Source organism: Zerene cesonia, chromosome 20 (assembly GCF_012273895.1).
Source record: "Zerene cesonia ecotype Mississippi chromosome 20, Zerene_cesonia_1.1, whole genome shotgun sequence".
Taxonomy (NCBI): Eukaryota; Metazoa; Arthropoda; class Insecta; order Lepidoptera; family Pieridae; genus Zerene; species Zerene cesonia.
Window position 1 is genome coordinate 917536 of NC_052121.1, and position 16262 is coordinate 933797.

Consider the following 16262-nt stretch of genomic DNA (forward strand, 5'->3'; position numbering starts at 1 on the left):
TAATAAATGTTATTTGCAGTTAACAATTTTCTTTTTTCTTTATTACAATATTTATGGCAAGACTAGGTATATTATATCGTGTTATCGTTGTTTTTGTGTTAGATTTTGCGCTCCTACACCAATCTATACACCAAAACATAGATATTCTATATTTATTAATATGTTTTAAAATAATCCCAATATCCGTATCTAGTTAAAAACCTAAATGTTAAATACTTTTACTTAAATATGGCAGAATGTAATCTTTGAATTATTCAAGGTGACGGTTTTGCTAGCTTTTTTATAACCGCCTAAAAGAATTCACAAGAAATCGTAGGCATGATTTACAATATCTTTTTGCCGCAGTATTTATGCCGGCACTTTCGTATGTTTTGTCTTGTCAACAGTTTTAACCGCTCATCCATTTGATCGTAGTGACAAGCAATTTTCTACTTTATTCGAAGGCAATAAGGATGCTGGAAAGTTACGTACTTGTTGTCTACGCAGGTGGTTTATTTAACCTGTAAGACACAGCGTGACACCTTAATTCCTGTGCGACAATATTAATTGATTTCAAACTCTATCGCACTGATAAGAGAGTCTTGTTTTCCTTCCTGCAGCATTTTTTCTTTAATTCAAACCATTTCTACTTTAAAGTATGCATACAAATAGAGTTTATTTTTGCTTAACTAGTATTTTATTTCTGTTTGTTTTATGCCGCCCCTATCAGGAGTCCTGATTGAGTAACTAGTTCTACTGAATCAGTGATGTTAAGTGTTTGATTGTCACTTTGTACTATCTGCCGAAACTGTTGGAGGTCTCAGGTCTATTTCTGAGTAATGAAAATGCAAGGACCATCGGCAACGCCCTTTGAGTATCTATCAGTACTATTTAGGGCCAGATTTGGAATGCGCTTTTATACTCTCTTGTATATTTTTAATTACTTTTTAATATAATACTTCTTTTTTCAATAATTTATTATGTAACATATATTTAATTTTATAATCATTTGGTAACCTACTAGGTTATTTAAATTTTTTTATATGATATTTCTTTTTAAATTGCTTTCATATGACATGAATTCATCATTTCAGAATAAAAAAATATACATTTTTATGCGTGATTTCGTTCAGTATTAATGAATATATAATAACTTTTTTATAATAACCCAATTAATTATTATCAAATGTCTATAACCATAACAATTTGCTGATTAAACTTAGAACGACACAAATTAACTCACTATTGTAACTACAATTATAATTCTGTGTGCTGTGATAGAACTATAGTCTTGACGTCGATTTATGACGAACTGATGTCACCTTATGCCCAAATAGTTGGGACAAAAACAGACAAATTGTCGATAAAAGAATAACTGTGAGACCAATCAAATTAGTCACATATCCGTTACACCTTCGCATCTTTTGTACACCTTTCCCTGCAAATAAAACTTTTGTAACGACTCCTGGATTCAAACCGACATCTAAATTTGTTCCGCTTACAGATTCATGCAATGTAAAGAAAGGGCACCTATTGTTTACATAGTAAAATACTGATTTAGAGATGCCTTTAATGGTCAATTATTGTTTGTAAACTACTCTTTTGGGTAAATGATTTGTTTTCGAAGTTTATAGTTTGTACGTGTATTTATCTATCTTTACCTCAATGTGTATACCGTTAAACTGGTAATTTTACACTAAAATGAAATGATACTAATATATTAATAATAAATTGTCATCTGTCATGTCTAGGTTATAGTTGTGTCTTACCGATGTTCCCAAAGAAGATGAAGCTACTTAATTAGATTTTTTATATGGTTTGTCGTGTCGTATGATTGACGTGTTTTTTAATGTTTCATACGAAATTATTGTCTGTTTAATACAGTTACAATAGAGAGGCTCTTAATTTGAACCTGGTGCAAACTGGAAAGTATTAAAACAAAAGGTGGTCACTGACTAGCCTGTAAAGAAAAACCATAAGACGCATGTGCTTTGCTGATTCGTCTCAAAGCTTATAAGGATACGGGACTTCGCTTTCAAGTGCATTGGGGGCAATTCGGATGTGGAGTTATTTCCGAAATTTCGAATACTACTTCAGAGGATCGTTTCATTGTGAGTATCGTTTATGTATTGTACGAGAATATACAGGTTTCATAAAAACATCATTAACATTTTTATAAACAATCACTAGCTACGTTGCAAAAATACATTATTAGATTTACTACCAATGCACCTATAAATTCTAATGGAGCTTTTTTATGGTAAATCTCAATGTTGCCTGAAGGGCTACTACAGTTTATCACAGACGGTATATTCAAACAAACGTGTGAATATACAAATTAATTCGCAAAAATCACAAAACCATAATTAGGTCGTCAAGTCATCTAATTTTTGATTTAGAGCTTAAAGCTGCTATGCGCCATGACATCGTTATCAGAACTAATGCATCTATGTCAAAAACGTCGTACCACTTTTTCATATCCTTATATAAATCCGTTTTAACGTATAAATGACCGATTAAGTTCGCAGCGGCAAGGCCGTACGTTCCCCTCGCTTCAGAAAAACAAAATCGTGTATTGAGGAACAAGTTTATACAAATATACATTTATTTATTGTAATAGTTTATATGTAAATGCATAGCTTTCTTGTCGATTTTGAAACTATGTATGTTTATGGATGTTGAAAGTGCAGTCTCTTTTTAACGATTTAAAACCACGATAATATAGTGGCAATCATGTTGCATTGATATATAAATTTATTATTTAAAGAACACAATAATTTGATTGTGATTAATTTTATTAGGACAATCAACAGCTTTTTAGTAAATTGCGTATTCTTATTTCTGAGTGATGATATGTACGCATGTGTGCGTTCGGTCCTGTGTACCGACATAGCTCACCTAGGCCGTTGATTCGTAGATTATATAGCTGTGTGCATGCGTAATTTTAGCTCTTGAAGGATTATGAATTTTTTATTTCTTTTCATATATTTTTACATATATTTTTATATTATATTTGTTATTCCACTTATAAAAATAGCAAAAAAGACACTATAATTATAATGTTACGAAACGAAACGATCAATAACGATCGAAAAATAACTAACTTTTACCATGGATACACAAAAAGCTGCTTTCGCTGATTCGCCAAAAAATCCCATTGCTTTCACTCATAATCCGTTTAAAAATCGTCTTGTTATAAAGCCATATTATGATAAAACCTTTTTGTTACAGATGATATATACCGGTTAATCCGCGACAGGTTGTGACGAGTTGTGACAATGCTCTTGCACGACCTTGCCGCGACCTACAGCCTGATTAGCAAAAGCCTTTGTAATTCTAGAATGTAGATTACCTGTTATGACATAGAAATGTGATATGGATGATGGATGAGTGGTAATTGGTGAGGGAATTTCCTTAACAAGAATATCATAAGGCTTAAAATGTTATTTCTGTATTATTTCGTGGGGATATTGAATGAATTTGCGTACATTAAACAAATTTAAAACAATTCACTTATAAAAAACAATTTAATAGTTTTGTTAACTTTATAAAAGATAAACCACAAATATATTAAGAAGGTATATAGGTATACTTAGAAATAATTTTTTGTAATACAACGCTATAAAAAATGAATAAAATACTTAAAACAAAAATGTAGCTAAGGACGCGCAAGGCGCAAAACGCTAAACGCTCACATCACCTCAGAAGCTTTGTTACGAGAGGAGTTACCTATTTTTATATTTTAATTCCCACCCCTTTTAACCGATGTTGGAAAAGGAGGAGATTGTCAATTCGATGTATTGTGAAATATCGATTTTTACGATTGTGTTTTTTAATTTAAAAGCTGGTGCCTCCCACGTGGTCTAACTTATATTTAATATGGTGCTGACATGCAATTACAGTGCGGTTGAGTGTTTTGTTAGAAGTAATTACTTATGATAAAAAGAAATACATTATTGTACACCTGTTTTCCTTGGAATTACATTTAAAATTAAATTGTTGAATATTGCGTCTCTCGAAGTCGATCAACAATCGCTAATCAGAAACACAAAAAACTTGTTAAGATTTAACGCTACAAATTAAGCAGATAGAAATAAACAAGACACTCAATATCGTGGGAATATCCGACGGAACTAATTAGTTAACTTACCGATACATTTGTTTGTTTGTTCATTGCATTTTGTACTTCATTCGCGTGAATTAGATGTTGTTGTGAAGTCTGAAGAACCACAGAGGAATGCACGCTCACATTTATAATCAATAAATAAACAATATTTTATATATTTTAAAAACAATCAACATAATCACTCACTGGCGGTCCTCATCAGGATAATAATTAATGAGATAAACACATGGAAATTATTGTATGGTCTTTGTTTTTTGAAGTTGTCTCTGATAATTGTATGGTCAATATCCTTGATAAGTGTAGAAATTTTCTATTAAGTTAGAATGGGTGTGAAGGAGTAGGTTACATACAAACATACAGGTTAAGCTAATAAAAGCATATTAAAATGTAACTGTAGATACCTTCTTTTATTTTTATTATTATAGCTTTTAAATCACACTAATATTGCAATCCATCAATCACGCTTAAACTACTGAATGGATTTTGATGAAATTTAGTATACTGACAGGTACCTGACTTGATGGTGACTTGATGGTGATAGGATACTTTCTATCCCGATTAAAAGCTCTCTTGAGATAAAAAAGGAATCTTGATATCCGGGCGGAGCCGGGACGAGCGTCCAGTGCTTTATAAATAAGAAATGGGGTGTCCCTTAGGAAAATGAAACCGACAGGGTAGACGAAAAAAAATTAATACGAAAGTGTCTGTCTATTCTGCCCGCCTAAACGTTTTGTTTAGGCGTGGCGGTTTGGATCAAATCTGGCATAGTTTAAATCCCGGAAATCCCATGGCAACGGAAACGAACGAAAAAGTTGCCTATATGTTTTTCCACTTGACCAAATTTCATTGTATTCGGTTCAGTAGTTTTTGTGTGAAAGAGCAACAGGCACACACACAAACACTCATTTATAATATTAGTAGGATAGGATAGGATAGTAGGATTGAACATATCAATACAAAGATTTATTACAGAAAAAGCAAAAATTGTTCTCGTTTTGACCACGTGTGTCGCCACCTTGCGCCGGCTGCGCGCGCAGCTGCCTCAATCAAAACCACCTTTATAACATGATTTTAAATTTAAACACCCACACTGGTGTTACTATGGACTGTATTTATCTTAGTATTATGTGGAATTTACGGGATTTATAACTGGAGAATTCGGTCCCAAATCAAATCATTAAAAAAAACCATCAAAATCTGTTGCGTAATTGAAATCTAAGCATACAGACATACAGACGGCGAAAAGCGACTTCATTTCATACTATGTAATAAAGTTTTATTAAATTTTACCCTGTTTTTAATTCAAAACTTTTGATTCATGACTAAGTCCAGCTGATTGGAACCACTGACAAATTTGTTTATCAGACTGAAATGGCTTAGTACCTAATGCTTCATTACATATTAACGTTACATTTAAAGTATCATTAATAGATTATAATCTGTATTCTAGAATACCATGGAATGTCAAAAACTGCGACAGATGCTCTTGGCGCTAACAAATCAGACTATCAAAATTCAACTGAATAATTCATTAAGGCGAGGCTCGGCTGCTGGGGTGAACCGATAACAGTTGATGTTTTTAAATGATTCTTAGGTATTATTATTTGTTTGTTTGTCCGTTTACCCGGTATCTATCTGTATAAAAGTATATATCTAGGTAACTATTTGGTAACCTGTGATCCAGGTATTACTCTCTTCAACCTTTCCACAGCTTCAACCGTTTCAAATCTAACTCGTAACGAATATCATTGTAAGTCTTATCTCGTTTATCAATTATTTGTATCTGATTTTTATTTTTTATTTTAGTGGCTATAACCTTATCTATCTTCAAATGGAAATATTCGTGACAATTTTTAATGTTTATAATATTTCTTACGACTCTTACATTATTTTATCTACCGTTGAAGTCTTTTCCACTAACACGCTTTGAAATTCAGTTGAAATAGTAGGTATATGGATCAATTGCCCTGATCATGTTAGATATATGTTATGTTATATAAATTTATCAAGAGAAAGATGTTATCTCTGTCATTACATGGTTACAGCCCAGAACCTTAACTTGAAAAACGTACCCGTGTCCCGTTTAGAAAATCGTTGAAATAAGAATAGTTTATCACAATATAGAATTGATGTTATTAGGAAAATACAATATTATTTGTTGTTCATAAAACCAACAGAACAATCAGAAAACAGAACATCAAGAAAGTTCCAAATTCAAATCACATTTTGAAATTAACCTCAAATGCCATTTTCCGACTTATTTTAAATTTGGAATTCATTTCCTCGAGTTGAGTTGGCTGGTTAAAAAAAAGACATATTTTTTTTGATAATGCTCGATCCATATACCACAAATCACAAGCGATGAGTTTGACCCGCCATGAGTCACACGCGTCGATCGTGTACACTAAGCTGACACAGGAATGTATCTTTTTCGACTTTGTTTCTTTTTTATGTAACATTTATTATGCAAGGTCTACATGAACTGGGTAATGTGAATATCGTATACTGTTTGGTAAGGATTCGTGAGACGAAATCTATAAATATTGCTCTATTTCTATTAAGTTACACATCACATCACTACATCATGAATAATATATTTATCATTATCAACTACGGTATTGGCGAAACCTTTATCGTAATATATAGGTACCTAAGTATATAATATTTCAAATATGCACGCATGTCTAATCACATTATAGATTAGATTATACTTATCTATTGATTGTGCATTTATATTCAATACTATATAATAAGCCCTAAAGGCCCTAAGGGTTTTGGGAAGAATCTCATTATTTTAAACTGTATCATTTAACTATAATAGATATATTAAGATTCTTAATAGCGCCATTTAACAGACAATGACTATCCTCAACCTAGTTCACTTTACTTAAAAAAAAAACATAAACGTCAAATCGTAAAAAAGTATTCACACTAAATAATCTCATAAAATGTAAACAGCTACTGAAGCGGTATTTAACAAAAACAATTGCATCACCAGCATCGGCACCACAAAGGCACACAATATATAGAAATTCCTTCGTGAGAAAACATTAGATAATGCATGTTGCTTAAACGTGATAGCGGTGTTTAAGATATTAAGATTGTCTTAATGGTATCTTTTGAGCTCGTTTGTGACATTGTATATTTATTTAATTAACGTGTAAAGACAAAGAGAGCTGCTTCTTATGGAGTAATAGCAACGAACTTTCTTTTTCAATAACCTTACTCTGTATTGTCACTGAGAAAGCCTGGGCTTTATTAACAGAGGGGAAAAACTCTGGTAAGATAAATAGTTACTAGCTAGTAGTTACTAGCCCTTAGCGAAAATTGATCTTTAAAATGCAAAGGTCAGTGGCAAAAAAAAACTATTAAAGAAATGAAGAGGCGAAAAAGGTGAGACTTAAAGTCAGAACATATGAATTCTATAGACGATCATTTTCTTTACATAGCATTTGTGCTTGGACATTTATTTATTCCCCACTAAACCAAAACACAACCAAGTCAACAAAAAAAATCTCGAAAAATCTAATAAACAGGACAGTAAAATAATTATAATCACATATTAATAACAACAAAAGCAAATGGAATCCTTTTATCATATACCCTCATTTTAATATCCTTGAAGCGACGTTCTTTCACGTTTCTCATTGTTTACAACTATTTTACATCAAAAAGGGACCCTCTAATATTATAGCTGCGTTCTATGAATATGGTCAAATTGGGTCCTTTGAATGCGGGTCACTGAACTATCTTATGGGAGATTAATCTTTAATTTAAACATTTAACAAAAGATCTTGGACGTAACGTGGATGAACTCACTGTGAGAGCGTGGAGTGCTCGAATTTTTTGTGAATACAATCGTCTGTTTAGAAATGTGTGTAGCGTGGATTTAGCGGTTGAAAAGATCAGAACTAATTGTAAGTCGTAGTGGATATCAACTCATAAACAATTTCTGAACGAAGCTGTACTGAGAGATACTTAATAATCCATTCGATTTTTAAAATAGGAATAAATCCCTCATTTTGTATATAAATAAAAATAAAAATAGATTTTAAATTTTTAACTTGATCGCCCTCAAATATTATATATTATATCCTATATATTTCTATTAAATTCCGAAAATGAAAATGAGTACACATTTCTACGATATATTATAAATTCTTAAGCACAGTGAGTAAGAGGCCAGCATACAAATATTTGGTACACAGATACTATCTGATTCTAAGGCAGAGTGGATTCAAATCTGTTATAGTCACATTGAATAAATTGCTCCTATGACATTTGTCTTCAATGCCTCTGATGGCCTTTATAATGACGGTATTAAAATTTGATTTAATGCATTCGAAATGTGTGAGGTTGACTTATGAGTAAGCGATGAGTTTTGTATTAACCGACGTTACCAAAACGAGGGAAGGTTCTTAACTATTTATTTACTTTATTGCTACATTTCTGTTTGTCTGTTTGACCGTCGTAGCTTGACTCGGATTATGGTAAAACTCAAAATCCGTGCGCTTATTTTATTTAAATTTGCTTAGCTATTTACAATTTTAGGTAAAGCAGGTACGGTAGTTTTTATCTGATTTTGAATCTAGATAGATACTTACCTAGATAAGGCATAAAATTTATGTTAATGCTTTCGAAAGATTGTCATACAAAGGGGTAACAAATTTCTGTATAAATTTGAATAAATAAAGAATTTGTATTCTTACAAATTTATATACCTAAACAAATAATCTTAAATCGAATTTTGAAGAAGTGAATTAATTTCCATATAATATCATTAAGCGCTTGGAAAATTCTAGCAACAGCCACTGATTATGTTTTTGTCCACCCTTGAATAGATTCTATTGTACATGAAACTTGATATTTTTAACCATTTTTACGCTTCGTTGACAGCTAAAGAGTTCACAAGTTCAATCTCACGAAATGCAAAGGGGTATTGAAATTTCTATGGAATAAATATCGGATATCTATTTGAATAATAATAAATCCTGAGCAACCCTAGGAAACAGATCGTGTTTCAAACAACAGGAGATGTTTTATGATTTCAAAATCATACAATATCTTTGGTTTGTGTTACATTATTAGATACTTCCCAAATAATGTCTTGTGAAAATTATATCACAACCAGCTCTTGACCAAAATGCCATTTTTGCGTTTGAAAAAAAATCTACTAACGATGTACCATATATATTGATAAATAAAATAATAAAACAACATCTAAGTCTTATTTGTCGTGTGCTCAAATAAATACAACACGCAATGCTTGCGCTGACGTTTCTGTGTAATTGAATACACTCATATAATATTTTATTTGCTGATCGTCGTAATCATATCTGATATGCTTCCCGATGGTTTATTCGGTTTGTTTGATGTTTATTTTGTATTTATATCGATTAGGTAAAGGCGTTGTACAAGCCACTTGATTTCTCCTGTTTGTGTGCACTTGGTGAGTATCGTAAAGGATAAGAAAAGAGGGTTTATAATTTGGACTATACAAATGGATATGACAACTGATAAAAATTAACTGGCTGTTTAAAATTTAAGAAAAGTTTAAAAATTACGCGTTGTCTTTTTTTTTTAATTTTTTACTCTGCCATCCCAAGCTTTTATTATATAAAATAAGATTTTCTTGATGTGGGATTTGTGCACGCTTCGGCACGAATTAGGCCAGCTTGCACCGGAGAAGACGACAGAAGATGGAAGTGAATTAGTTGCACATAAATACTACTGTATTTCGTGTGACGTGACATAATAAAAAGGAGAATAATAGAAGGCATATATCCTTTCAGTGGATTCCCTAATTAACTTAATCTCGGACTTTAATCCAAAAACGGTTTGCTGTTGATTGTTCTAAAAAGTTTACATAAAATTATTAAAGTAAGATTAAACAAAGAAAAACAAATTATAAAGTCTAAAATAACTGGGCGTTTTGATTGGAGGTTTTCTTACTTTCATGAGGATTTATTGTTTTTATATATTTTTCTTTATGGAGAGGCTAAAAGTATAACATGATCTATTTGTACAGAGAACTGCAGTCGCGTAATTCTTAAATCTGATTCAAAGTAAAATATACCGATTATTAGTAGATACCGCAGCCATATTGAATATTGTATCCTAGGCCAGTCATTTCTCACGATACGCCTCACTGAGCTAGATTAACTAGGTTTTATTAGGTTCAGACAAATAACGGATATATAGTTGTATAAACTTTTACAGAATGAATGATTAATAAGTATTACTATTTACTCTGTATGTTTAAATTAAATATGTAGTATAAAAATGTTCTGTGGAATTTATTTGGTTTATTTTTTATAACATGTTTCTTATTAAACAATATTTCGACATATTTAGTACGCATTTAGATTTTGTTCGAACTATTGCTAAGGTAATGTTGACGCAACTTTTGGAAAGTTTGCATCAATATGTTCTATATTTCGCTGTTTAAATTTGTGATTTTGTAGAGAGATTTCATTTATATTTATGACAAGAGTATGCTTAGATGTCGATATGTTCCCTATTACAAATCTTATAGTAATCATGCAGGGATTAACCAGTAGTATAGTAATGTCTATACATGTATTTACTCTATACAAAATTTAAGATTCTACAAGTCAGTTATACATACATGACAAGATTATCTAAGCTTTCTTCATTTCTATTCCTTCGCCTACGTTCGAAGGATCGCATTAATGAAACGCAAACGACAAAGACTCCATCGCAATCTTGCACAGCGCCATCTAGTTTAGATCATCAAAACAATCTATGCAGTCTGTCAAAGCGCAGTTTAATATCGTGGAAGGAACCGGTAATTGTGAGAACCAAGAACGAAACTGGTTATCATTGCAAGGACGCTGGGGTTAGTGACACTGGTTGCGTGCCAAAACACTTCAACACTATTGATATTATAATCGATGCTGGTTAATCACCGATTGGCCGTGCGTTTCGGTTGCAAAAAGCGTGTATCATCGTTTTATTGTCAATGTTTCGGATAATTGGCGGCCATGAAGGTCGTTAATGTTGAAGGTTGCTCATCACGTGGAAATAGAATATGTTTCGATGTAGCGATTTAGCTAAGTTAAATTAAAATTACTAAAAAGCTGAGAATGGTTTGAGACACTTGTATGTATATAACTGACTCTAAAGACTCAATATTGACCCACTTTAAACGGCCAGCTTTATACACTTATCAAGGATCACCAAGATTGACTAATTCCCTTACGTATAAGTACTCTGTATAAGCGCAACTGAGACGATTTAGTTGATTCTATTCTACACAAAACATGTTTTTTTAGTTATATTTAATTATTTCTTTCGTTTTTGTCGCTTATTAGATAACACCTATCTACTTTTAGTAATGGCCTTGGGTGTTTGCACAGATGTGCATGTATGCTATCATATGTCCTCTGCAGTTGGCTTCTAATTTCCAACTCCATATCACACTAATATTGGATGCTATAAAATGATGATGTTTAAAAAATAGTACTCAAAGCATTCGTTATAAGAGAAACATCAAGTTACTATGGTAATTGGGAGTCGAGTATTACACCAATCATCACATAAAAACCGTGTTACTACCATACGTAAATCCATTGTTTACACAGAACACAAAACATCAAGTTAATGTGTAATTAACGGTTCCGAATGTTTTTACAAAGCTCATTCATTCCTATGGTTAGTCGTTTTGTAAACAGCGCCATCTATCCGCAGCTGTCGGTACCGCTTTAATGTTCTGGTTAGCGACCACACAGGCGGTACAACCACAACGACTGCGCGCTACGCCACCTAGGGTCAATGTCTTTTTATACTTTAATCGGAGTATTTAATTAATAAAATATGTAAAATGAATTGCTTACCTTTGCGTAGTCTACTGGGGACGCATTCACTGGACTCGTGAAAAGGCCCTCACTGAAACAATAAATATTATTATTACTCCAAGAAAATACGATACATTTTTATATGAAAGAAAATAAATGTTATCATAAACAATATACACTAGCATTATAAATAGGAAACTCTTGTATTTTTGTATGTTTGTAACGTTTTCAAGCATATAAAACTGGCCCGTTTTTTAATTTTTTTTTTCACCATTAAAAAGAAATTTACTGAAATTGACTGTTTGTTTATAAGTAATTTCTTTTCACAATAAATTAAATATAAGTAAATCGAACGAATTCTAATCATTAAATCCTACATATTTTATATGGGATGAGACTATTATATCTAGTATATAATATATAACTATATAGCGAATAACGTATCCCATCAAAGATTTAATTACAATCAGTAATTGGCCTGGACACCTGTTAACTTCATAGACATAGACCCATTAATCCAGATATCGATAAATCAACGTCCGATCCGCTCGAATGAACCGATTATACCGATTATTAAGCAAAACATCGGCTCTGTAAGCTATAAAAACGCGACGTCTCTAGACTGCAGAGCAATGCAATTTTCTTCACTAATTACGTACATATGGAAAAACGGAACTTCATAGCAGTCAAATGTGTCTATGTAGTATTTATAGTATTGTCTTAATTTAAGAAATGTATCTTTAATGAAATAAGAAAATCACCTTGAGTATAATCTAATCAAGTTTAATAATTTTCGAAATTGAGATCTTTATTGTGTTATGGTCAACATATTTTACAAATGTTGAATTTTATTTATGTTCTTTTGAAAAATACTAATATATTTTAATTATTTTAGCTTCGTAATTCTATGGATACCTAAATAATGAACGAATGTAAGTATTTTAAAGCAAAGTGGATAATAAATTTATTTCTTCTCATACGTAGACTGCAGTAGAATAGCACATATCTGTCTAGGTAGCTATTTGTATGTAAAAAATGCACGAAAAGGAGTATTAAATTTATTTACAGATAATCATCTTACTAATATATCTTGATTTATCTACAAGCTTAAATGTTACACGCTTCATTCCATACCACTTGCCTGATTTTATCAGTGCAGTGTAATAGTGCACTGTTTGATACGGTTTAATAAGCACTAGATATATTAAAGTTTCTATATAAATAGATTTTAATAATTATTTAGTTCTTAGCTAATTATTTAAAGCATAAAAGATTATATGTATGTTTGAGTTAGCGCTTATTACTCATTGATGACTGTTCATTGCTACAGATGATGTCAAGATATGAATACCTATTTCATTAAAGACATGAATGACTATAAAATATGACAACAGCGCAGGATGTCACTATTCTATTATTATATATTCTATACCTTATAAGTTGTAACCGTAATTAGTTCAGAAATTGTTGTATAAACTTATTATAGTTATTCGTTACCTATAAGATAAAAAACTCTTCTAAATCCAGTACAAAAGCAATGTCAATAAGTTCACATGACAAGTGACACATTTGCGACTCGATCGGAAGAATGTCAAGAATGCAACACGCCGGAAAAATGTGTGTCGTTACGCTTGTATTGATTCGTTAAATGTCACGCACCATCGGTAATTATAGTGAGTGAGTATTCATTTATTCGTATTATAATATATAATAACATGTCCTAGGCTGTCAAACATCCTGCCCTGGTTGAGTTCTGGATCTGGCAGGGTACATTATATTGACGAACTGTTATGTAAATAAACTCTGGAACTTGATAGAATAGAAAGAAAAGCCCATTTAAGGTCATATAGGACTGAACTTTAGTATGTTAAATTATTAGAACACTGATTTATAAGCAAAATAGCAAAATTGAAAAATATTCATTATTTTGTAAATTTATTTCAAACTAGCTGCACCCGGCAAACGCTGTTCTGCCTTACTCTGATCATTGAGAGGTATGAAAAATAGATGTTGGCCGATTCTCAGACCTACCCAATATGCTTACCAAATTTCAGAGGAATCGGTCAAGCCGTTTCGGAGGAGTATGGCAACGAAAACTGTGACACGAGAATTTTATATATATAGATTAAAAAGAAAACGTATCTGAAAATTGAATCAAATTTTCTTGGTAGTGGTCAGACCATAAGATTTGGTTCATTATGTATATCTACGAATTAATGATTCACGGGTCTTATTTCTAAATTTATTCATAATTTTACATATAGCAACATTTTCAAAATAAAACAGTTCCAATAACAGTAGGGGGCGAGCTTGCTTCGGCACGTACGGGCCAGCTTGTACCGGGGAAATAACACACACCCACAGGAAAATAAAGGGCCATACGTTCCATATATCATTTACTAGCTGCACCACGCGGTTATACCCACGTAAGTCTGTATACCATAGGAATACCTGGATAAAAAGTACCAAATTTCATTGCAATCGGTTCAGTAGTTTTTGCGTGAAAAAGAAACAAACACACAAACATCCTTACAAACTTTCGCATTTATAATATTAGTATGCGAGAATGTCCATGAAGATTCGCAGAGGCACTATCTCTACGAATGTTCATGGACGGTGGTGATCGCTTACCATCAGGCGAACCTCCAGCTCAGTTGTCCGTTATGACATAAAAAAAGTTTTTATATCCTAAAAATGATAGATATATTCCTACTTCTAGTTCATTCACAAAAAGTACGTTCACCAAGCAGTAACATCACAATTTAGATAAACATTTCAAAAACGCATAAATATTCATCAATTCCATGTCCAGCCCATTAGCTTGATGGAATGTCGCATAAGAAACAAGGAATTGTCCGTTTGTTGCGTGAAAAGTGTATGTAAAAATGACAATTTCATTACATCGTTATATTGCATCATAATGAATATGCAAGAGATCGATGAACCGATTACTAGGCCATATGTTATGTAAAAAGACTTTTTATAGGCACGCACTTGTCTAGAAATTTTGTGCTCTCGACACGTCATCGCAATTTGACCCCCAGGGTAGACCTGTCTATATAACTCCCTGTTTATATAATCATCATCATCAGCCTCTACATGTTCCCAATGGACACATTTCTCCTTGTAGAGTTCAAGCCATAATCCACCACGCTGACCAAGTGCTAGTGGACAGATGTCACAAGTCTTCGAATTTGATTCTTGAAAATTGTTTTCTCTCTTTTCCTTCACCATGAGCAGTGGTGATGTCATCCACTTATGCAGATAAATTGAAAAATCTAATTATTTCTTCCCTGCTCGCCTGGTCTCGAATCCCCGACTTATCATTTTAGGTCCGAGGTCCTCACCACTGAACCACAGCTTATACCATCATAAATACGCATCACGAAATATATGTAACATCCATGTACAACTTCGTATTATCTCAATCAGGCAACCAAAGTGAACCTAAAACTAAATCATACACATTATGTAAAAACTAAAATGCACATTAAATCTTCCTTAAGATTTAGTATCTAGTTCCACAGCTCGGATAAAAATAATGATATCTCTAAGTTTAAGTTAAGTATGAATCGTCTACAATAAATTTCTATTATTTAAAGCGGATGAAGTCAAATATACCACCTATGTTATCTTATATAAAATGGCTTAGTCAAACAGGCGTTAAGTAAATTTCTCAGTATATACTTAATGGGAGATAAAACTAAATATATATAATATTATACGTATCTTATTGAATATTTCCCGCAAATGTTTTGCAGTACAGTCAGTTTATTGAAGCTATAAAGTATTCAATATTTATCCCCAACTGAACATAATACGATACAGAGGTAAATAGGATTCTCGCCGGTTCGAGTTGTAATAAAAACCGATGGGAAACCGCAAAACAGTGCGCCTGCGCACCCTGTACTATATAATATGTATACCTATATTTATAAACGTGTTAAAAATGTTTGTGTCAGTGTAGTAATGGAATTATTTGAAAAAACAATATCATATCATTGCTTTCTATATCTCTTGAGAATATTAATTTTTTTTTAATACACAAACAATAATTTATTGTTGTTAATAACAATCGTTAGGTTCCTTATTTATTATCTAAAAAAAGTCGCACTGAGAACCTCCTTTACCTTTTGGTCCGTTAAAAAGAGATTTTAATGAAAGTTATCTCATAAGAAAATCTGTACAAAATTATATTACAGTGTGTATTGTGAGCCAAGTTAAGTGGAATTAGGTAAGTCTCGGCTTTCAAGTGCATCTTTAGTTTCATATTCTGTTACACTTGCAAATCGTATTTGGCAATGTATTTGATACAGTGATGTACGAATATTGGAAACATA

At 32.2% G+C, this 16262-nt stretch overlaps 1 protein-coding gene across 1 annotated transcript in view; it reads right to left on the reverse strand.

The window, feature by feature from the left end:
• LOC119834760 (TNF receptor-associated factor 4) overlaps nt 1-16262 on the reverse strand; it is a 55032-nt gene that overhangs the window by 35041 nt on the left and 3729 nt on the right. The window contains exon 2 of the mRNA XM_038359230.1: nt 11962-12013. Coding sequence (XP_038215158.1) covers nt 11962-12013 — 52 coding nt within the window. The remainder of the gene's footprint in view (nt 1-11961; nt 12014-16262) is intronic.